Below are 22,752 nucleotides of genomic sequence, written 5' to 3'. Positions count from 1 at the left end.
GCTTCTCTGATTCACTGACCCCTGAGTCAGTGTCCAGGGAGAGAGCGGCTGCTCCCCTGAGCCCGGGCCACGTGCGCCTGTTCTGCTGCTGGGGGCGCCACACAAGGGGCCTCTGGCTGTGCCTGCTTCTCTGATGGAAATGCTGGGCCAGGAGGCAGAGCTCTGGCAGAGCAGCAGGGGTGGGTGGGGTGGGGAGGGGGTCGCACCCGGGCTGGGGTCTACCCAGGCCCAGGCTTTGCCAGCGGGGAAGGGTGAAGCGTGGCTTGACAATACCCAGCTCCCTCTATGAACGCCGGGGTGGGGATGTCAGAGAGGCTAGAAGGGTGACACACGCCCCAGACATCTGCCACTTGCCACACACACACCCAGCCCACTGGCATTCTTCCACACTGGGGTACCCAAACCCTGGTCCCCAGATCAGCCATCTCAGCTCTCGTGTTCAGATGGTCTGCAGACTCGCTGAGCACAGACCCCCCCAGCCTGGCCTGTGCACCCTCTTCTCTCACTCACAGCCCTTTCTGACACCTCTCATTGGCCTGTGGATTCCCGCCCCTCCCTGGCCCCACCCCTGACCAGACTCAAAGCCCAGCCATTCCCGTAGCTACACCTGGCTCTATTCTCCACATTGTCTGCTGCCTGCTCCAGGACCGGGGGAAGTCCAGAACCTTCCAGCCGGACGGTGAGCACGATGGTGCCTGTCCTGCTGGCCCTGCTGCTACTTCTGGGCCCTGCAGTCCCCGAGGAGACCCAGGCTGGTGAGTGGGGAAGCAAGCGGTGGGTCTGGAGAAGAACGGAGGGGAGGTAATGAACTGGACAGATGGGCTCAAGAAGGGCCCCCAGGTGGCCGGGACTCTCAAGGGTACACAGGAACGGGTGTCCCAGGCGCCTCACTAGTTCAACTCACACACTTCCAGAAGCACTCAGGGAGCCTCTGGACTCAGGCAAAGTCAGACCTTAAGGAATCAGAATCTAAAACTCTTAATTTACAGGATAAACAAAACTAAGACCCAGAGATGCAGAGTGACCTGCCCAGGGTCACACAGCCCGAACCGAGCAGGAACCACACAAGCAGAACTTCTCATCCCTTCCCTCACTCTGACCACTGGGTGGACCTGTCCGAGACTCAGGGGGAGAGAGAGAGACCCCAAGGGGCAGACGTGAAGGCAGATTAACTGGAGAGATGGTTCCAGAAGAAAACTCATCCCTCACTCCACAGTTCAGATATTACTCCTCTGGGCCAGGCAGGCGGATGACTAGGAAAGAAGCCGGCTGGAGCTTGGAAGGAATAAGGGCCTATTCCAGGACAGGGAAATGAGTCTGGCTCTGGCACACAGAATTTCAGGATGAATAAATGTAAGATAAAACCGTGCAAGTTTTATGTTTTATGTTAACTTTATAACAATCAATCACCTTTAGAATGTCACCCTCTACACCAAACTCTATATCAGTCAGGGTTCTCCACAGAAACAGAACTAATAGGACTCTGGAGAAAAAGACTTATTTTAAGAATTGGCTAACACAATTGTGGGGCTGAGCTGGCAAGTCAGAAACCTGCAGGACAGGTCGGCAGGCTGGAGACCCAGAGAAGAGCTGGCACTGCTGTCTTGAATCTGAAGGCAACCTGAGGCAGAATTTCTACTTCAGGGGACTCAGTCTTTCCCCTTGGGTTCTTCAACTGATTAGATGAGACGCACCCACGTTACAGAGGGTAATCTGCTTTACTTGAGGTCTACTGAGCTAAACGATCATCACATTTAGAAACTAATTAGCAAAAATAATAGTTGAATTAGGATTTTGCCGTACGACCTCCAACATGATTAACACCCATGTGAGTTATAGGATGAATCAATTATGGAATTGATTGTGGGAATGCTCCCCCCTCTCCCAGTCTCCACCTCACACCAAAGGGCAAGTTACAGCCCTGGGAATTCTGAGATCCATCCTGGTCTTACCCTGTGCCAAGCTACTCTAGGTCATTCCCTGAGTTTTCTAGCAAATTGTCCTTCCAGCACCTTCTAACTACATGTATTTGTCAAGTTAGACTAGGCTATGCTCCAGTAAAAAAGTTCAAGGTGGCTTAATCCATCAGATATGGATTATTTCTTGCTCATGTGAAGTTGCATACAGATCAGGCAAATCCTCGTGTAAAACTGAAGCCACATCAGGCAGTCTCTTCCATAGGATGACTCTGGGATCCAGGCTGTTTACATCTTGGGATTCTTCTGTCTCATCCTGTGGCCTCCACAGCCATCGCCTAAAGGGGGAGAGACAGATGTAGCAAACCAGCTCCTGGGGCCTTGGACCAAAAGACATCACGCCCACTCACACTTCCTTTTGACAGAACTCAACCACCTGGTCCCAATACACCTACAAGGAGGCTGAGAAATACTATCTGCTTATTTGTCAAGAAGACAAGATGCAGTGAAGGCCCACAATGGGCTCTGAACTATCATCCCCAGGACAGAAGGCTGCCCCTTCTCTTGGGGGAGGCTCCGGCGGTCTGCGGCTGACAGCGGGTGGACAGAGCTGAGGAGGGGAGGCCCGGTGCCCTCCCTTCCTGGCCCCCTGCTGCCCCGCACCAGACTCGCCTGCAGGGACGCCACTCCTCAAAGTCCTTCTCGTCTTTCACAGGGAATTACTCTCTAAGCTTCCTCTACACCGGGCTGTCCAAGCCCCGTGAGGGCTTCCCCAGCTTCCAGGCCGTTGCCTACCTCAATGACCAGCCCTTCTTCCACTACAATAGTGAAGGCAGGAGGGCCGAGCCCCTGGCGCCATGGAGTCAGGTGGAAGGAATGGAGGACTGGGAGCAGGAGAGTGCCCTTCAGAGGGCCAGAGAGGACATCTTCATGGAGACCCTGAGCGATATCATGGACTACTACAAGGACAGAGAAGGTGAGTGGACCACGGGCTGCGGGGGTGCAGGGGCTCCACTCAAGAGGCAGCCCCGCAACTGTGAGCGGGATGGAAGCAGGCCCTCCCAAAGGAGGATCGGGAAGCACGAGCGGAAACACACAGACTTTTCTGCGTGCCTCTCCCGCATCCCACACTCACCCGCCTGCCTGCTTTCCCCGTCCTCACTCCCAGGGCCGAGTCAGGACGAATCCGGGCACTTCTGAGCTCTCCCTTCCACACCCCCATCCATCCAAGGCGGGTCCCTCTTTGTGTGCCAGACTCACCCCTGCCCAGGGATGTGGGGTGGAGAGTGAGGCAGCCTGCAGTGCGTCCTGGGTTCACGTGGTGGCTCCCCCAGTCACGAGCTACTCGACCGCGGACACACTGCTCGGTTGTCTAGTCTTGTTGTTGTTTAGACTCTAAGTCCCACCTGACTCTTTGTGACCCCGTGGACCGTAGCCCACCAGGCTCCTCTGTCCATGGGATTTCCCAGGAAAGAATACTGGAGTGGGGTTGCCCTTTCTTCTCCAGGGGATCTTCCCGGCCCAGGGATCGAACCTGTGTCTCCTGCATTGGCAGGCGAGTTCTTTACTGCTGTGCTACCAGGGAAGCCCCTGCTATCTAGGCTATTGGTGGCAAACTGTGCAAGAGGAAGAGCTCTTTAGGCATAACTGATGCCCAGCTGGCTGGCTGACTTTCACGGGGCCGGGGGGAGGGGGCAGGGTCTCACACCTTTCAAGGAGCATTCGGCTGTGAGCTCCGGAATAACGAAAGTAGTGGAGCATTCTGGGGGTACGCCTACGATGGCCAGGACTTCATCAAGTTCGACAAAGAAATCCCAGCCTGGGTCCCTCTGGACCCAGCAGCTCAGAACACCAAGCGGAAGTGGGAAGCAGAGGCAGTCTACGTGCAGCGGGCCAAGGCCTACCTGGAAGAGGAGTGCCCAGGGATGCTGCGGAGGTACCTGCCCTACAGCAGGACCCACCTGGACCGACAAGGTACCCGCTGCTGCCTATGCCCCACCCTCCCTCGCCCCAACCTTCCCTTGCTCTGCTGGGAAAGACCAGGGCAACCTCAGGTGGGTGCCCAGGAGACCATCCCAGGCAGACCCTGCAGTCCCTTCTCCCGGTGACACCACCGCCCGGCTTGGCCATGGAGAGAAGGCAGGTGTGTGCAATGCCTGCCCCGTAAGGATGGAAACAGGGGTAGCAGGATGGGCTGGCATGAGCTGAGGCTGACTGGAGAAGAAACAAGGAAGAGAGTCGCGGCCCTGAGCAGGGAAGGGTCGGAAGGATGATGGGGTGGATGGATGGAGCCCAAGACAGAACTAAGAGGCAGGGCTGAGACCGGGGATGGGGGGCACAGAGCCCGTTTTGGGGAAAGAACAGGAAAACGTTTGGCCCATTCACAACTTCTTGACCTCGGAAGTCGTACATGCTGCAAGCTGGGTGGGGAAGAGCGTGGCCACAGAGGGCCCTGATGCAGTGGGGAAGGGTCTCGGGAAGGGTGGCAGAGGGCCCCGGCCTTCGAGGAGAAGTCCTGCTCACCCCTGACGCCGGGGTGGGGAGCCGTGGGCAGGGAGACGCCGGGCCCTCGGCACCCACACCCTGTCCCTCCACAGAGTCTCCTTCTGTGTCGGTCACCGGGCACGCGGCTCCGGGGCACAAGAGGACACTCAAGTGCCTGGCCTACGACTTCTACCCACGAAGCATCGGGCTGCACTGGACTCGGGCCGGTGACGCCCAGGAGGCTGAGTCAGGGGGCGACGTGCTCCCCAGCGGCAACGGCACTTACCAGTCCTGGGTGGTGGTGGGGGTCCCCTCTGAGGACCAAGCCCCGTACTCCTGCCACGTGGAGCACAGAAGCCTGACCCGGCCCCTCACCGTCCCGTGGGACCCGCGGCAACAAGCCGAGTAGTCACCCTTTCTGCGCCATGAGAGAGGTGGGCGCTCCGAGCTGCTGTCAACGTCGTGGGCCAGGCCCAGGGGATGGCGGTGGATTCCAGGTGGTGGATTTGGGAGGGAAGACTTGAATGCCGAGTGCTGAGCCGACTCACAGCCAACCAGCCTTGCAAAAAACCCATTATGTAATCTGCGAAATCAAATCAGCATCATCACCTTATAGAATGATTATTTTTAAACTGCAAAGTGCTGTAGAAATGTAAGAGTTTGTCATTAGTCCTGCCTCTCCGAGCACTGGATTCATCTGAAATTCTTAGTGTTTACTGGGTGTCTCACCACCATAGCGTGGCTTGGACCACCGGTCCCAGGGGCACTGTTCACGCGTGACCACTGCTGATGTCCCCAGCGGTCACAAGGCCGTGGAACTCTGCAGTCTCTTTAATACAAATCCAAGCCTCTTCTGTACCTGTTTCCCCAGCAGTCCAGCTCCCAGTAGACACCACCCTTCACTCCAGCTCCCAGACCTTCCCCACACCTTGTTGACCTGGGGCCACAAGCCGTAGGTCATTTCAGAGGCTCCATCCATCCAGGACACAGAATCGGCCCTCTTGTTCTTGAACTCCCTCCCTCCTTTTATTTTTTTTAACTATGTCACCCATCCTCACCCACAAGTTTAAGCCCCAAAGACAGAGCAGAACTCACCTGATCTTATTACCAGGCTTCACCTGCCCAGGCAGGACCTTCCCTCACAGCCCGGCCTCAGCCTCCCACTTCCTACTGAGTCAGTCCTCCAAGCTGAGCTCCTTAGACACATCTTCCCTGCCTGCAGAATTCTGAGCCCACTTGCTTACCTCTCCTTCTCGACCTAACCTAAAATTAAGAGCCATTCTCCCTTTTTTTTTTTAATACTTTGATCCAATTTGAAAATCAATGCCAAGAGATAGCTTTTTTAGTCTATGTGATACCACACACCCCCACCCACCTCCCCAGTGCAAAAAAAAAGCCCAGTCTGACCAATAGGAGGGCTACAAAGAAAATCCAACTAGTCAAAAGGGTAAAAATGTGGCAATTGATATTGCAACACATTATGAGACTGGAACAAAGCATAACATGTGATAGGAAGAAATATTTAGATCAAGGAGGAGACCCAGGGTCCACGTGAACAGGCCAGGGCTGAGGCCAATTGGAATGTGAGACCCACCCCACCTAGGGCAGGAGCCATAGGCCCGGCTAGACAAGGGGGAAGAAACCTCAGAAGACCTGAGTCCTGGCCAAGTGTGGGGACAAGGAGAGGGCACAGAGCTGCTGATAAACCCAGAGAAACCTCCTGGAGGGGTTCAGATTTCAGGGGAAACCTAAGACAGCTTACCAAGAAGAGGCAAAAGATTGCTCCTGACCAGTTGGGTATGAGACAGCCAAGATATAAGGGTGGCAAGATGCTGACAAAGGGAAACAACCCGAGGGCGGGGCATGGGCATCGGCAGTGACTGGGCACTGCAGGGAGGAAGGAGGGGTCCAGAGAGCCGAGTGTGGTCCTGCCACAGCCACCTCCTGCCCACCCAGCAAAGACCCACCAATGGATTCTCCAGCAGGTGGGACCATCTTCAAGTGCAGTTTGAGGATGTCCCACCCCAAGAGGGCCTCATTGCCACAAGCTATCTCCTTCTCAGCAGTTCCTCAGTCCCTAAGTACCACTTCATCCCTCTCTGGAGGACTCTTCTGGGGCTAGCTCACCCGCTGGAGTGAAGGGATGGCATGCTCCGAGTTAGGCAGGAGACACCAGCTGGATATAGGGCTGAAATACCTTCCCTGCTAGTGCCCTTTTCCATTTGGCTGAACGAGGCTAGAACTTGCAGTTCCAGCCAATCAGACCTTATGGTTCATCATCAGACATATCGAGGCTGTTTCCTTTTAGTTTCCTTTAGTTTCCTTACCTGCCCTGACCCAGCCTGCAAACCCTCTGACAAGATCAGGAGGTTGAGTTCTGAGCATGGGTCTGTGCCCGCGTGGCTGGAGCAATGGGTCAGAGGATGCTGTGCTCCAGGAGAGCAGAGGGAGGAGAGGAAGGAGGAACGGCTGCTTGGGCTGCATCTGTGCAGAGAACTCAGTGGAAGCCCCAGAGCTCTGAGAACCAGGCCAGCGTTTACTCAAAGCCATGGGAGGCCCCTCCCCATCAGGAAAAAGATCGTGGTTTGTTGTGCCTAACAGGACAGGGGAGAGTGCTAAGGATTCATGAGCAAAGCTCAGTCGGGCCCACCTCCCTGGGTTCTGTTGTGCTGCCTTCTTCCCCTTCTTTCTTCTCCTCCAAATCCCCAGGCCGTGCAGCCAGCTCTGGGCACCTCAAAACTCACATACCAGAGGTCAGGATGGACACAGCACTTTTCCTAATTGGTGGGGGTGGGGGGGGTGAGGAGAGAACCAGAGCTCCTGGGAGCTCTGCTCAGATTCCCAACACTCATAAGAGGCCAGGCCTGCTCAGTGTTAAATCCCAGGCCTGGAAAAAAGGTGTGACTGGGAGGCAGGGTTACTTCTCAGAAAGAGCCGGGGCTGCGGAAGGGGCCTGGTGGAGAAAGATGATAGAATCACGATGTTGGCCTTGCCACCCTCAAAGGACCGCAGGGATGAAGGAGCCCTCACCACCTTGGGTTTAGGAGGCTCCCTCTATGTGAATGCTTTCCAATAAACAATAATATTTATACCAAAAGCATAGGACTCCTCTAAGTTAGGCGTGAACCTCCCATTATTGGTCTCCTGTTTCTCCCCTGCTGTCCCACAGTGCCTCCTAGGCTCTCGGCACGTGTCGAGGGGGCAGTTAGCTTCTCTGGACCTTTGAGTACCCAGTCCTTATGTGCAGGATCTTAAAATCCATCGTGAAGGTCAGAGTTTCTTCTTAGGCTAACGGGCCACAACTGCAGCTTTCAGGATGCCAGAAGGCCATTTCTGCCCTAGGGTGCAGGCTCAGTTGCAGCTGCATGTAATGGCCATGAGAGGGCACTATATGTCCAGCTAAGAACCTGCAGGGCTTGGCAGAGAGTTCTGGGTGAGAGGAGAAAGGAGGACATTTCTCTTCCACTCTATCTGTTAGTCCCTTTTATAATTATGGGGTCACCTTACTCCATTTTCACTCCTATCCTCAAGCATTGCCCACTGGATGTCCTAAAGATGTCTCAATTCCAGCATTATCTTCCCTGCTCCACCCCATCCCCAAAGAAAAGCAAAACCGCTTCCCTTCACTATCCTTCTCTCCTCCTCCTTCTGCTCCTTCTTCTGTCTCCTCCCAATTTCCCAAACTAAGACCCTGGGTTCCTGTCCCCTCCCTTTCATTCCAGTGGATGAAGGATGTCACCAAACTGTGCTCTGAGTCCAGCCCTTTCCTCCCCGCAGACTGCACCTGTCTTGCTGCACCTCTGTCGGGAACTCACAGTCCTCCCAAGTCTGCCTCCTTTCCGACCAGCCTCAGTGCTCTGACCACACAGTAAGATCATGTCATTTCCCTCTTAAAGATGAGGTGGAAAGAACCAAATGTCCATCACAGGATGAACAGATTAACAAAATGTGATCTACCCGGTGGAATATTACTCAACTTTAAAAAGGAAGGAAATCCTTACTCAACATGAATGAACCTGAGGACAGCAGAAGAGCTTCGCTTAATCCAGGACTGGCTGTTGAATCCAGAAACTTCCTGCCTGACTTACTTCACTTAGCATAATATCCTCAAGGTCCATCTGTATGGTCAAAAATAGCAAGATGTCCTTTCTCATGGCTGAATAACCCCACGTCTTAGAAGAAAATGCATTTCAATCTTTTTTATCCATTCATCCCTAAGTGGACACTTAGGCTGTTTCCACATCTTGGTTGTTGCAAATAATTTGGCAACGAACAGGAATGCAGGTGTCTCTTCAAGACCCTGGTTTCATTTCATCTGGCTATCTACCCAGAAGTGGGATTGTTGGATCATATTGTAGTTTTGATTTTTTAAAAACACCTCCATACTGCCCTACACAGTCACCATGCCAATTTACAGCTTCCCTGGTGGCTCCAACAGTAAAGCATCTGCCTGCAACGCAGCAGACACAGGTTCAATCCCTGGATCGGGAAGATCCCTGGAGATGTAAATGGCTACCTACTGCAGTATTCCTGCCTGGGAAATCCCATGGACACAGGAGCCTGGAGTGCTACAGTCCATGGGGTCCCAAAGAGTAGGACACGACTAACACACCAATAGTGCACCAGGGTTACCTTTTCTCTGCATCCTCACCAGCATTTGTTATCTCTTGTCTTTTATATATAATATATAAAATATATTTCTTATATATATTAATATATAATTCATATATATTATATATATTTATGATATATTGAATATATGTATATGTAATAGCCATTATAACAAATGTGAGGTAATATCTCATTGCGGTTTTGATCGGCATTTTCCTGACAATTGTTGATGCTGAGCATCTCTTCACGTACCTGTTAGTGATCTGTCTTCATTAGGAAAATATCTATTCAGGTCCTCTGTCCAATATACAGTAAACAGGTTACTAGGTTTTTTGCTATTAAGTTGTATGAGTTTCTTACAAGTACTTTTCTCCCATTCCCTAAGTTGCCTTTTCATTTTGTAGACTCTTTTTTCCCTTGAGCAGAAGTTCTTTCATTTAATTCAGCCCTACTTGTTTATTCTTGCTTTTGTTGCTTGTGCTTTTGGTAGCATCCTCAAAAAATCGTTGCCAAGACCAGTGTTGTCTGGTGTTTTCTTCATTAGGTTTATGGTTTCGGATCTTATATTTAAGTCTTTAAACCATTTCGAGTTATTGATAGTTTTGTGAGTGGTGTAAGACAGGGGTCCAGTTTCATTCTTCTGCAGGTGGAAACTCAGTTTTCCAGCACCATTTACTGGGGAGACTCCTGTCCCCATGGAGCCTTCCTGGCAACCCTGTTGAAGATCAATTGACTGTCTTGGCGTGGATTTATCTGTGGGCTCTTGATTCTGTCGCCCTGGATTATGTGTCTCTGTAGGACTGTTTTTTCTATTTCTGTGAAAAATGCCTCTTGGAATCTTGGTAGGGAATGCATTGATTCAATAGATGCTTTTTGTGTAATATGGACATTTTAATGTTAATTCTCCCAGTTCATGAGCACAGGGGTATCTTTCCATTTATTTGTGACTTCTTCAGTTTCTTTCATCAGTCTTATAGTTTTCAGCGTACAGATCTTTCATCTCTTCAATAAATTTATCCCTAATATTTTACTGTTTTTGATGCTATTGTGAATGTGATTGTTTTCTCTCTTTCTTTTTCAGATATTTTGCTGTTAGCGTATACAGTCCTCCGCGGGGGCTGCGCCATTGCACAAAGCACACCAGGCATGCACAAGGGTTCCAGTTTCTCCACATGCTTGCTAACATTTGATGTTTCGTGTGTGGGGGTGGTTTGTAGCAGCCATCCTAGTGGGTATAAGATGTCTTCTCTGAGTTTTCACACACTCCATCTGATCAGCTTTGAAACTGTTCCATGTTTCCTACCATGTTGAAAGCAGTAAGCTTTTGTTTTAATAGGATTCATTTCTGTTAAGAGGCAGACCCGGGCAGCGGAAAGTGCACCAACCGTTGTGGCACACCCAAGTCCGAGTTCTGACCCATTCGGTCACTGAAAGACCCTGAGCCCTGATCCGCTTTCTGCAGGGCTGTTTATCCTCGTCCTTTGGGGGAGCTAGGATATTAATCCTCTGTGCTCCAAGCCCTTAGCTGAAACAAGCCGGGATACATTTAAGTGGAGATTCTCTTCCACTTGTAAATTCTGGATTCAATTTCCAAATGTGTTCCTGCGAGCCCTTTGCCGCCCCTGCAGGAGGGCACACGCCCTGGGTCCCTCCGCCCACTAGCTTCGGGTCTGGAGAACCACTGAGCTGTGGGGCATCCAGGGTCCTAGAGAGGGCGCCAGGCCAGGCTGACTCCGATGTACTTCCGGCCTTTGTGTTTCGCAGACGACGGCAGCCCCAGGGGGTCAGTTCTTGCACACCTCTGCAGGCCAGCGCGTTGAGGCGTGGTGTCCCTGGGCCCGGGAGGGTGAAGGCGTGGGTTTCCCGGTCCCACAGGGCGAGTTTCAGCCTAAGGGGCTCAAAAAACCGCAGCGGCCAGTCGCAGTCGCTACATCTCCCCTCCCACTCCGGCATTTTGGGTCCTGCGGTCCTTTTGTGCCCCTCACTGGCAATAACTCACAAAGACTGCGTGGGGGAGAGGGAGATCCGCGCTGTGACCCCCTCATTCAAGCCTCCTTGGAACCTGCCTAGTTGCGGGGTTCAGGCCGACGCCGCCAGCTCTTAAGTCCTTGGCACTGTCCCTGGAAGCTCGTTTTGAAAAGACCTTGTGGAAAGTCGAGTTGTCGAACCAAAGAACGCACGCTGGATCCCTCTACTTTGCGTGTTCTTTTTTTTCCCACATACACTTAATCAGCCGGGCATTGACCTGAGTTGAGGGGAAATAAAAATCAGGCTAGAGTCTTGCGTTTCTCGACCTGGGACGCTCCTAGCAAGGGAACTGACGTGTTGTTGATACAATGTGAGGTCATAACCCAGAGATGGAGAGAGACAGAGCCTGGGGGCAGAGATCAAATCCGAAGGACTTTGCAGAGGGGGTGGTATTCGAAGGAGGAGCTGCGGAAATGCCCTACCAGCCAAGAACATTCCAGATAGAGCTGGTGCAAAAGCACAAAGGTGGAAGGGTGGGGAGAACGGCAGAGAGACTGGTAAATATTTCAACACCCGTTCTGGTAAATGTTTGTTCTGCGCTGGGGAGTGGAGATTAAAGAATGTGTGGCCACAAATCCCTGTTCTAGGGATTTCTAAAAATAGTGAAAGTGGTCCAAAGGTACAAACTTTGGGTTATAAGGTAACAAATTCTGGGAATATAGTGTATAGCATGGGGACTGTAGTTCATACTGTACTGTATATTTGAAAATTGCTAGGAGAGTGGGTCGTAAAAGTTTGCATCACACCACAAAAAAAAATTAACTGAGGTGACAGGTGTTTCACAATATGTACAAATATCAAATCATTATGTTGTACACCTGAAACGAATATAATACTATATGATAATTACATCTCAAACTAGGGGAATTTTTTTTAAATAAAGGGAAAGGTAGCCCGATGGAAGGGCTGTGAGGAAAGATGAGGCTAGAGAGTTAGGGTGACACGGGCAGATACACAAAGATAGGGACAAGTGTGCATAAGCCTTAAACTAAAGCGTGTGGCCGCAGGAGCTAACTGGAGGGAAGAAGGGGCGTGCCCCCTTCCTGGTTGGCCTGCAGTTTGCGGAGTTCAGCTTCCTCAGAGTGCTTAGTTTGCAGGTGCTGGTGCTTTGCAACTCAAAGCAGTAACATGCTAAGAAAACAGATGAAACAATAGGGCTTCACCTTATATATTAATAGTTCCACTGTTTACCAAGTGCACATAAGCAAATTCACAGTCCAGAAACATAGTCTAGCTAAAACTATCTAGTCTATCATGGTCTAGCTAAGACTATCGGGTCACTGTTCCCCTCTGGTCCTTCTGTAACGTCTCAAGCTACATTGTGCTGAATTTCTCGGGAGTGGATTTGATGGATGTTAGTTGTGGTTCTGTTGCAGAGAGGAACAAGTATCAGAAACTGGGCTGCCGTATGGATGAGATCAAAGTATACGCAAATCACGTCGTTCTCAGGTTACAAGGGTTCGGTTTCCAGATGTTCTGTATGGACAATGGCTGGATGCGCCCTGCCTCCTCCTCTCTCCACCCTCCACCACCCAGCCCCACCCCCAGAATCCACCCTCCCTGCGATTGTGTAGCAACTAAGAGTTAAGGCTGCAAGACACGTCTGATGAGGCAGCTCCTTCTCACCATCTCAGGGAACTGTGCGCTGTCTTTTCCTGCCCATCACTGTTCCCGTTAAATTATGCCGCCTTAGACCCTTTCACAAGGGAGCACAAGCCCCCACTGTATGTCCTTGCCACAGGTCCCTATCTTTCATCACTTGTCTTTTACCTTTAAATGGCATTCTTGACACAATCCTTCCCATTCACCACTTTAAAGACATGGTTTGGTACAAATATTTATTTACTTAGTTATGTTTGAAGAGGAACTTGAAGCTTGCTTAAAAAGAAAAACTACATTTACTACACCAGTCAGTTCAGTTCAGTCGCTGAGTCGTGTCGACTCTGTGACCCCGAGGACTACAGCACACCAGGCCTCTCCGTCCATCACCAACTCCCGAGGCTTGCTCAAACTCTTGTCCATCGAGTCGGTGATGCCATCCAACCATCTCATCCTCTGTCACCTCCTTCTCCTCCTGCCTTCAGTCTTTCCCAACATCAGGGTCTCTTCCAGTGAGTCAGTTCTTTGCATCAGGTGGCCAAAGTATTGGAGTTTCAGATTCAGCATCAGTCCTTCCAATGAATATTCAGGACTGTTTTCCTTTAGGGCTGACTGGTTTGATCTCCTTGCAGGCCAAGGGACTCTTAAGAGTCTTCTCCAACACCACAGTTCAAAAGCATCAATTCTTCAGTGCTCAGCTTTCTTTATGGTCCAAGTCTCACATCCATACATGACTACTGGAAAAACCATAGCTTCAACTAGACAGACCTTTGTCGGCAATGTCTCTGCTTTTTAATATGCTGTCTAGGTTGGTCATAACTTTTCTTCCAAGGAGTAAGCATCTTTTAATTTCATGGCTGCAGTCACCATCTGCAGTGATTTTGGAGCCCAAGAAAATAAAGTCTGTCACTATTTCCATCGTTTCTCCATCTATTTGCCATGAAGTGATGGGACCAGATGCCATGATCTTCGTTTTTTGAATGTTGAGTTTTAATCCAGGTTTTTCACTCTCCTCTTTCACTTTCATCAAGAGGTTCTTCAGTTCTTCTTCACTTTGTGCCATAAGGGTGGTGTCATCTGCATATCTGAGGTTACTGATATTTCTCCTGGCAATCTTGCACATAGATGGGATTAAAAATATCAGAGCAGTCTGCAGTAATAATAAGGACAAAGCCCCAAGCAAAGGATGGTGTTTTTATTTCTATGCAGGCTTCAAGTTCCTCTTAGAACGTAACTAAATAAACATTTTCGTCAAACTTTGTCTTTAAAGGGGCTTCCCTGGTGGCTCAGTGGTAAAGAATCTGCCTGCCAAGCAGGAGATGGGTTCAATCCCTGGGTCAGGAAGATTCCCTGGAGGAGGAAATGGCAATCATCTCCAGCATTCTTGCTTGGGAAATCCCATGGACAGAGGAACCTGGTGGGCTACAGTCCATAGGGTCACAAAAGAGTCAAACACCACTTAGCAACTAAACAACCACAACATGTCTTGAAAATGACGAATGGGAAGGATTGTGCCAAGAATGCCATTTTTAAAACTCTATCCTTTGCTCAGGGTTTTGTCCTTACTGTAGACTGCCTGATATTTCTTACCCCATCTATGGAATAAACGTGTTTACAAGAGTGAAGTGATTCATACACACTTGTTTTCCAATTTCCTTTGAGGCAATGGATAGAGAAACATTATTTCCTGGATCTGCTCTGTCCTGCCATCATTTATCTCTCCAGGTCCGACTGGAACGTGAAAACACCCTCTCTGGATGCAGGTCTGTAATCACGGTCTGTTCTTGACCACGTGGTCCTTCTGTTGGACGGGTAGGACTGGAAGTAAAACTAAGGCAGGAATGGTTGCTCTTTCAAGTAAGTTCCCTTCCCAAGGGCTCTATCTGTGGTACAGCGTCACCCAGGGACCAGAAACGCTCCGCCCCCAAGGGGGTCCATCCCGGGGGACTAGGCTGTGCTGAGTGTCAGTTTTATCTGTTTTTAAATAGAGACATCAAACTTGCCCTCCCACCTCATTGAAGATCCAATGAGAAAAGACAAATGAAAGCACCGTGGAAACTGCAAAACATTAACCCCTGTCACAGCCACTAGGCGTTGAGCATCTCCAAGGAAACGTGCATGGTACCAGATGCTTTGCAGCCACGATAGGATCGTTTTTAAAACTCAGAACATTTGCCAAAATTCATCAGCTATAGAGTGGGAGAGGCAAGTAATTTCAGGTTCAAAGCTCAGGCTCTCTTCACTAAAATCCTCCAGATATAGGCTCGTATTTTCGGCCATACCCAGGATGAAGAGCTGTTTAAAGTTCTTAACAACGGCAGATGGGACAACAGTGACTAATCACAACTTCAGAACAGCTGGCGGAGAAGCACAAGGCTCTGTGCCCCATTTTAGAACAGGCCCCAAACTGCCTGGCAAATCCACGGGCCCTGTTCATTAGGAGGAATGTTGCTGCATAATATAGAAGAGGAAGATGGAAGTGTTTAGGACAACAGAGTAGGATCTGGAATTCCGGACATAGCCAGAGATGCTGGAATATTCTTTACCCAAAATTCTGTCTTCATATTATTGCATAGATGCGCAAATGATAAACAACGTGGAAAAATAGGACTTGATTGTTGAAAACTGCTAAACAGCAACAGAAAAAAAATGTAAGGAATGCAAAGAAGTCTTTTTCCACTGGGGCTAAAATGTTTTCTTTAGATTTTGAAAACAGTTCTATTTATCACCTGAAGACAGACATGTGTTCGACTCTAGAAAAATTCTGAAACTCCTGCTTTCTGCCCAAGAAAGGCCCGGCTGCTTCTCATCAGCTCCTGCACTGCAGTCATCCTGGGATCTCCTTTCTGCAGGCCCCTGGGGAGCCCTTAATCCCGTCTCCCATCTGTTGGGTTTCCTGCTTCTGGGTCCTAGTTCTCTCCTGATTACTCCTCCTTTGCGGACGTACTAAGTTGCTTCCGTCCTGTCTGACTCTTTGTGACCCCATGGACTGCAGCACACCAGGCTTCCCTGCCCATCCCCAACTCCCAAAGCTTGCTCAAACTTATGTCCTTTGAGTTGGTGATGCTATCCAACCATCTCATCCTCTGTCATCCCCTCTTCCTCCTGCCTTCAATCTTTCCCGGCATCAGGGCCTTTTCCAGTGAGTCAGTTCTTCACATCAGGTGGCCAGAATATTGGAGTTTCAGCTTCAGCATCAGTCCTTCTAGTGAATATTCAGGACTGATTTCCTTTAAGATTGACAAAGCTCCTCCTTTGGGTGAAGCATATTTTTCTGTAAGCATCCTGAGATAATGTGCCTGTTGGAGTAAACATTTTGAGACCTTGCTTATCTAAAAATGTCTTTTTGCTCCCCTTTAAAAATAACTTTTTATAGTTTGGGTGTAAAATTCTAGTTTGGGAACTATATTCCTTTGGAATTTTGTTTCCTAACTTCCAATATTGCTATTAAGCCACCCAGGAGCATTCTGATTCTTCGTCCATTGCATGACACCTCTTCTTGATTTCTGGTTTCTGGAAATCTTTAGGCTCAAAATTTTCTCATCCGGGTGTCAATTTTGTTTCTTTCACATTCGTTTTGCTAAGCATTCAGTGGGCTGTGCATGTCCTCCATTTCTGAGAAATTACCTTAAATTGTCTTACTCATAATTTCCCCCACTTCATTTTCTCTGTTCTTGCCTCCCCAAACTCTTAAAATTCAGATGTGGGACCTCCTGGGTTGATACTCTAATTTTCATGTTTTTTACTCATTTTTGAAAATGTGTTTGTCTTTTCTGTTCTGTGTGCTACCATATTTCCTTAACCTTCCCTTCTATTGAATGTTTCATTTTGGCTCCAGTATTTCCCATTCCAAAGATACTCCCTGTGTCTCCTGAGTGTTCCATTTGTAGAGCGCCCTGCAGTTCCTTCTCCTATCTCTGAGGTTGTTAACAGCAGAGGTTTCTGTTCACTGTTTTCTTCTGCTCCCTGCGTTGTCATGGTTTCTCGGTCTTTCTCTTGCTGTAGCCACAGTTATTTAATGAGCTAGAGATGACCTCGGTGTGTTTTACTTCTTCACAGGAGGCTCCAAGCCCACCAGCCCTTAACACAAATCCTCACAAATCCCATTGCTTTAAATATAGCCCAAAGAAGGATATATTTAGCCACCTGAGCCTGCCTGCTTTACAAAAGGGCACTCAACATCAGCTCCCGGTAGATAAGACAAAGCCCAGAGCGATAAAAACCCCAAACTTGCTGCTGCCCTTCAGGGTTCTCTGACCCAGAAACTCCCCACTGGACTCCTGAGTGACATCACCGAGACACACAAGTCCCGTCTGCGATTGCCCTGTCTCCTGGAAGTTCCCTCGCCCTGTTCCCTCTCTGGGTGCTGCAGCTGTTCCTGTAAGGTCTCCCGCTAGGCCTTCAGCTGTCTGTAAGGTCCTTTTCAAGCAGTCGTGACCAAGCCCTTCCCAGTAAAGCCTGTTCTGTGATCCTGTCTCATCTTGGTCCTGTCTCTTCCTTGATCAACCCCGAAGTTTTCAACCTCACCAGACCTAAAGATGGGGCTTTCCTCACACATTCCGGCGGTCCACTCACAGGCCTCCTGGGCTCTGGGTGTGGGCAGGCCTCGTCCACCTTGAGCGTCCCTTTGAAGATCTGGTGGGAACTAGAGTCCTACGGTCAGCATCGAGATAACAGCTCTTGGTCAGTTTCTCCAGGGAAAAATCCTCCAGCCTCCCTCCTGAGGAGTCCAAGCCTGGCTGCCAGTACTCCGCATGCCAGGGGAGGAAAGGACTTGACGCTTGAAGGGTGGAGGGTGAAGGGCAAGGCCACTCTCATCCACCGACGGGTCTGAGAGCCCACACCCCTCAGCTACCAACTAGACCCAGCTGGACTGAGGCCACCAGGCACAGCTGAGGCGTGGCTGCCGTACAGAAACCAAGGACTTAAACAAATGTCTACTTCCCCAGTGATGAGACCTCCCCACAAGCCTCTGTGTCGCAGACACATGGGTTTTTCTTAGGACAGGAGATCACGAACTTCTCTAAAGGGCCAGACAGCAAAGATTTTAGGCTTTGCAGGCCGCGTGGTTGATGTCACAACTATTCAACTCTGCCATCATAGTGCAAAAGCAACTCTGTCAACGAAGAAGCGTGGTTTCCTTCCAAAATCACTTGATTTATGGACACTGAAATTTGAATTTAATATAATTTCACATCATGAACAATAATCTTTCTTTTGACTTTTTCCCCAACCATTTAGAAACATAAAATTCTTAAATACATAAAATAGACAACCAACAAGAACCTGCTATATAGCACAGGGAACTCTACTTAAAATTCTGTGATAACCTATATGGGAAAAGAATCTGAAAAAGAATGAATATATGTATAACTGAATCACTTTCCTGTACACTTGAAACTAACACAACATTGCAGAGCAACTATACTACAACAAAATTTTAAAAAAAAATTTTTTTAATAAAACCCCCAAAATAAATAAATAAAAGCCATAAAATTCTTAGATTTCTAACTCTACCTAAAAGTGGCAAGCCGCACTTGGCCCAGTGTCAGAAGCTTGTCCATCCCTGTCCTAGAACATCGTGGTCGAGAGTTTATTGTCAAAGTCCTCTGAACCTTTCTTCCTCCTCTGCCTAGAATGCTCCCAGGGCTGATTTTTGTAGGTAGAAGAGTTACTGGTTCTCTCTCTCTCTCCTCCCCCTCGTGCAGCATCTAAGATGTGCCATGAAAATGCAGACACTTATGAATTGCCCTGGAGTGGAAAAGGTGGTGACAGCAATTCCAGGAGTTCCTGCCAAGTTCTACCCTGGGTGGAACAAGTTGTTGATTGTTTCTGTCCCTGGATTTTACCCAAGGTGATACAGGAGTCCAGGGAGAGGAGAGGAGATGGCTGGGGGAGGTGGGGGCCCTGAGGCAGAGCTTGTGAGTCAGAACCTCTGTCTCCAGCAAGAAAGGTGGTTTTCAGTAAGCCAGAACTTTCTAATCTCAGTTTTCAAATCAGCAAGGAATCCTCCATTGCAGGGGCAGAATGGGGATTTGGCAGAGAAAAAAGCTGCTTCTGCCACTCCTTTTTTTAAAATTAATTTTTATTGGAATATGTTGATTTACAACGTCATGTTAATTTCTGCTGTACAGCAAAATGAATCAGTTATACGTGTATCCACTCTTAGATTCTATTCCCATGTAGGTCATTACAGAGTATTAAGTAGAGTTCCCTGTGCTATACAGTAGGTTCTTATTAGTTACCTATTTTATATATAGGCTTGTGTATATGTCAGTCCCAATCTCCTGATTCTGAATGTGCATGTTGAGGGTAAATCAGGTCTACTTGCTGAGCCTCAGTTCCTCTGTCTCTAAAATGAAGATTGGCATTCCCTACCTCATTGGGTAGTCCTGTGGTTTACTTCCTAAAATTCCCATCACATCAAGGGAGCTCAATGGCAGTATAGTTCCAATTTATCTAGACAAGGAAACTCAGAGAGGTTAAGGCAGCATTCCAAAGGCACACAGCTCACTAAAGGGTGGTGGCAGGAATCCAATTTATTTTCTCAACTCTCCACCGATATTCTTTCTTCGACCCTGCACTCCGAGAAGAGGAGGCCTTAGTTCTTTTTCTTACCATACCTGAAATTCTACAGTAGGGAAGGCGTCAGGGCTGAGAACATCAGGTCTGCTCCACCCTACTTTCTCCCAGCCGCGCCCGCCACCCCCCTTGGTTTCTGCTGCAGGGGACAGACCCTCTCCTCCCTCAGTCAGACACTGGGCAAAGCGGCCGCTCTGCACCACACAGCTCAGTATGGATGGGCCTCACCTCTCCGCCACCTCCCCTCTCCCGGCATCTCATCCCCACCGCCTTCCTGAGGCCGGCTCCCTTCCCCTGGACAGCTACAAAGATTCTTTGTAAAGTATTTATTACACGCAGAGGAGTGAGAACCAGGGCCTGGCTGCACTCAAACCACCGGGGCCCCCAGCCCTGTTTACATAAAGACAGGAGCCAAGACAGGTGACCCTGTTGCCCTGGGGGCAGGAGAGAGGGCGGGCGACTGAAAACTGAACCCAAGTCCAGACCCCAGGCTCGGGCTCCTGGTTTCTGGGCTACGTCCCACAGGAGCGGCGCCTCCGCGCCGTTACCCAGGGAGGCCTGTTTACTCGGCTGGGTGAGAGTTGTTTGCACAGGGAGGGAGTCATAGTGCCATCTGGTTGTTCTCTGGCTGAGTGGGGGCGGGGGTCCTTCGCAGGTCAGGCCTCATCTGCGTTCCAGGGCCTCTGAGCAAGCAGTCCCCTGACCACAGTCTTTTGGAGACGCTTGTTGCTGCGGCCAGCACAGCAGGTAGGGATCGAAAGTGGTTGACACACAGTTTGGGAAAAAGAAACTAGAGGCAAAATTAAAGTTTAAAGATGGGACCGGGGGACTCAAGACTCCTTGGGTCAAGAGCCCTGTTCCTCAGAGCCACATCACTTTTATCTAGTGTCTTGGCAAGTAGCAAGGTTCTGTTGTGCTACCATGAAGTCAGCCTCCTGTGTCCCTGGACACCTGTCCCATTTTATTGATTACTTTAAACTATCTGTTGTTTTCTTGTACAAGGGCTATCGCCTAGCTGGAGGTCATAGACTCGCATATGCCTTGGGAAAACATCCTGGTGTGTGCACAAGCAGCGCTCTGAACTTGCGCAGACCTGCCGTTCCAAGGTCCACACTATGTTTTTCCTTAGCTTAGCAGGGCATGACAACCCCAGCTGATCAACCTGATGTACTTTTATCTGGGTTATGCTGTATTGCTATATTTTGCTTTTATTATTTTCCCATGGTGATTTTCTCATGGCTTAGCCAGAGCAACAGGTGGCTGACTGTTAACCCCTGCATATCCCCCTTTTTGTTTTTGTAGCAGAAGATATGTTGATCTTGCAACTTCTTTCTTCATTAGTTTTTGGAGGGTTTTTTGCATGCATCTGAGGACTATTGTTAGTTTCCTCATCTGTATGAGTTTGGGCTCCCCAATATACTCTGAGATTTTTGTGTATGTCTGGAGATAGTCTTTTTTGGACCTTGGTGAGGCTGTTCAGAACCCAAATGTCTCCAATTCCTGGAGGGACGAGACAAAAAAGAAAAATGTTTTAATTTTACCCACAGGTATAAATCACAAAATTCTTTTAAACCATCAGTGACTTGAGGAGAAGAGTTTTTTAATAGCTGAAAACAAAGATTAGAAGCCAGTAATATGTCAGACAAAAAGTCAAGAAAATTATAGTCATATTTAGCAGTCTGTTCAATCTCATATAGCCAAGAGGTCCTTGCCTGGTGACAAAGGATATCCATGAAGGTGATAGTCTCCAAGAAGCTCATGAAATTTTTGCCAGTGTCTGTGCAAACTGTCCAGCAAAGTGGGTGCCCTGATCACTGGAGATTGCAGAAAATGTATTTTAGCCATTTTTTCCCATTGTGAGATATTAACCCTACAGCCAGGAAAGGCTTTATCCTATCAAATAAAAGTGAGGTTTGTCAGGGGGCCAGGAAAAGCCAAGCGGCCGTCTTGGACTTCCCATAGCCCTGACTGGTTTATAGCCATTGTTTATCCATTTCAAACTTTCTGATGAGGGGTTAATTTTATAGAAGCAGAATGAGCTTTGTCTATGTGTGCCATAGTTTCCAAAGATCATTGTGAAATAACACTCATTGATTTTATCAAAGTAACAAAAGATTTTAAAAGCAAGTATGAATCACTTAAAGACAAATTTACATAGTCTGTTATCAAAAGCCATATTTCAAGAAAACTTTGCTTTTTAACAGGAAGAGAAAATCAAATTCCAGATTGGTACCAGCTTATATTCATTGTGAAACAATAGTTATTCACTTAGTCAAAGTAACAATAAAAGATTTCAAAGGCAGTTTAATGTCTTAAGAAATTTGTATCATGCACAAAACTCTGGTCCACTTGCCACAAACCTTTTTTATACTTCTGTGTTCATCACTCTATTTGCCCATTCAGAGAACAGCCACCTGTAAGTTCAGATGTATTTCCCTTTTCTTTAATAGAATGTAATTCCATTCCTTATACCTTTTTATTAAAAACACACGTCTTTCAGCAACCATGAACTGTACTTCATATCATCATTTTGTAGACTGGTAAATATAACTCACCCAAAGCTATGTCATTTGCAAAAGTATCTTCACAAAGTCAATAAATAAACATTTATACCAGGTATCAATTCAATAGTGAATATTTCCCAGTTCACAGAAGCCTGAAATTTGTTTTAGTTTAATTTTTGGAATTTAAATTTTTTGATTCGTAAGCACTTACTTCTCTTTAGGCCAATTAAATAGAGCTCATTGACCAATTAGCCTTTAGCAGTTTTGTCCAAGAACGAAGACACACAGTGAGACACACATAAATAGAGATCTCATCCTTTTCTGTTGGATATTTAAAATGTCTCGTTTTTTTTGTTTGATATTTGAAATGTCTCTTTGCCCCTTCTTTTTTTCTTGGTTTGAGTTCTACCAATTTGTTTATGGCTGGAGTCCCAGATAGAGTGGGTTGTGTATCCCAAGGATATGATAAGAGTTAACTTTAGGTTTTTTCCCAGGTCTGTTTTTGTTTCTCAGGCAGAATTGGAGCTCCAAAAAAGTATTTTAACAAGCCAACTTTTTTTTTAATTGCACATGCAAGAAGAACCGGTTTTTCAACTTCAAAAAAGATTTTATTTTAACCAGTTTTTTTCCAAAGTCTAAAGAATATCATGGCCATTCAGTGTCAAAAATGTCATCTCTCTTTTTTGTACTCGTAGTTTCATAGCTAAACTTTAAACCAGAGAGTGTTCTAGTTGGCTTTGATGACAGGGGTAAACTGATAAGGTGTTGTCCCAGCAAGGATTGCCTCTCTGGGGAGGTGAGGTCTTCTCTTAAAGTAAAGAAAGCCTGTCCTTTAACCTCTATTTTCTCCCAGGCTCTTATGCAGTATTGCCTCACCTGTTCTATAGCCTTATCTTCCATAAGCACTTGATCTTGAGTTCTCCCCCAATTTCCACTGCCTATCAGTTGATCTAAAGAGATGGGGATCTGTCTGGCTTGGTCACAAGCCACCATAATCAAATGGGAACCCTCAGCTAGTCCCTGCACTA

At 48.3% G+C, this 22,752-nt stretch overlaps 1 protein-coding gene and 1 long non-coding RNA gene across 4 annotated transcripts; one reads left to right on the top strand and one right to left on the bottom strand.

Annotated features, from left to right (window-relative positions):
• The first annotated feature begins 572 nt into the window (after positions 1–572).
• AZGP1 (alpha-2-glycoprotein 1, zinc-binding) lies at positions 573–5,069 on the top strand. Its single transcript, XM_010844783.1, has 4 exons — positions 573–755; positions 2,632–2,892; positions 3,615–3,890; positions 4,514–5,069. The coding sequence occupies exons 1-4, from the start codon at positions 689–691 to the stop codon at positions 4,807–4,809; spliced, it is 900 nt and encodes a 299-aa protein (XP_010843085.1). The 5' UTR covers positions 573–688; the 3' UTR covers positions 4,810–5,069.
• LOC104992050 lies at positions 768–17,900 on the bottom strand. 3 transcript variants are annotated; one of them, XR_825658.1, is made up of 4 exons: positions 17,214–17,900; positions 9,264–11,256; positions 4,687–4,983; positions 768–2,254 (listed from the first exon to the last, which is right to left on the bottom strand). It is a non-coding gene; the product is annotated as an uncharacterized LOC104992050 (long non-coding RNA). The 3 variants fall into 3 exon arrangements; XR_825657.1 differs by lacking the exon at positions 17,214–17,900 and having other exon boundaries at positions 9,264–11,348; XR_825656.1 differs by lacking the exons at positions 9,264–11,256; positions 17,214–17,900 and adding an exon at positions 5,496–5,980 and having other exon boundaries at positions 770–2,254.
• Positions 17,901–22,752: the final 4,852 nt, after the last annotated feature.

The sequence above is a fragment of the Bison bison genome, unplaced genomic scaffold (genome assembly GCF_000754665.1).
Source record: "Bison bison bison isolate TAMUID 2011002044 unplaced genomic scaffold, Bison_UMD1.0 scf7180017864208, whole genome shotgun sequence".
Classification (NCBI taxonomy): Eukaryota; Metazoa; Chordata; class Mammalia; order Artiodactyla; family Bovidae; genus Bison; species Bison bison.
This window is presented reverse-complemented; position numbering and strand designations above follow the sequence as displayed.

Coding starts and splice junctions, on each gene's coding strand:
- AZGP1 (XM_010844783.1), top strand. CDS start 689: ATGGTGCCTGTCCTGCTGGCCCTGCTGCTACTTCTGGGCCCTGCAGTC. Junction 2,893..3,614: donor CTACTACAAGGACAGAGAAG/GTGAGTGGACCA, acceptor GGGAGGGGGCAG/GGTCTCACACCTTTCAAGGA. Junction 3,891..4,513: donor GACCCACCTGGACCGACAAG/GTACCCGCTGCT, acceptor GTCCCTCCACAG/AGTCTCCTTCTGTGTCGGTC.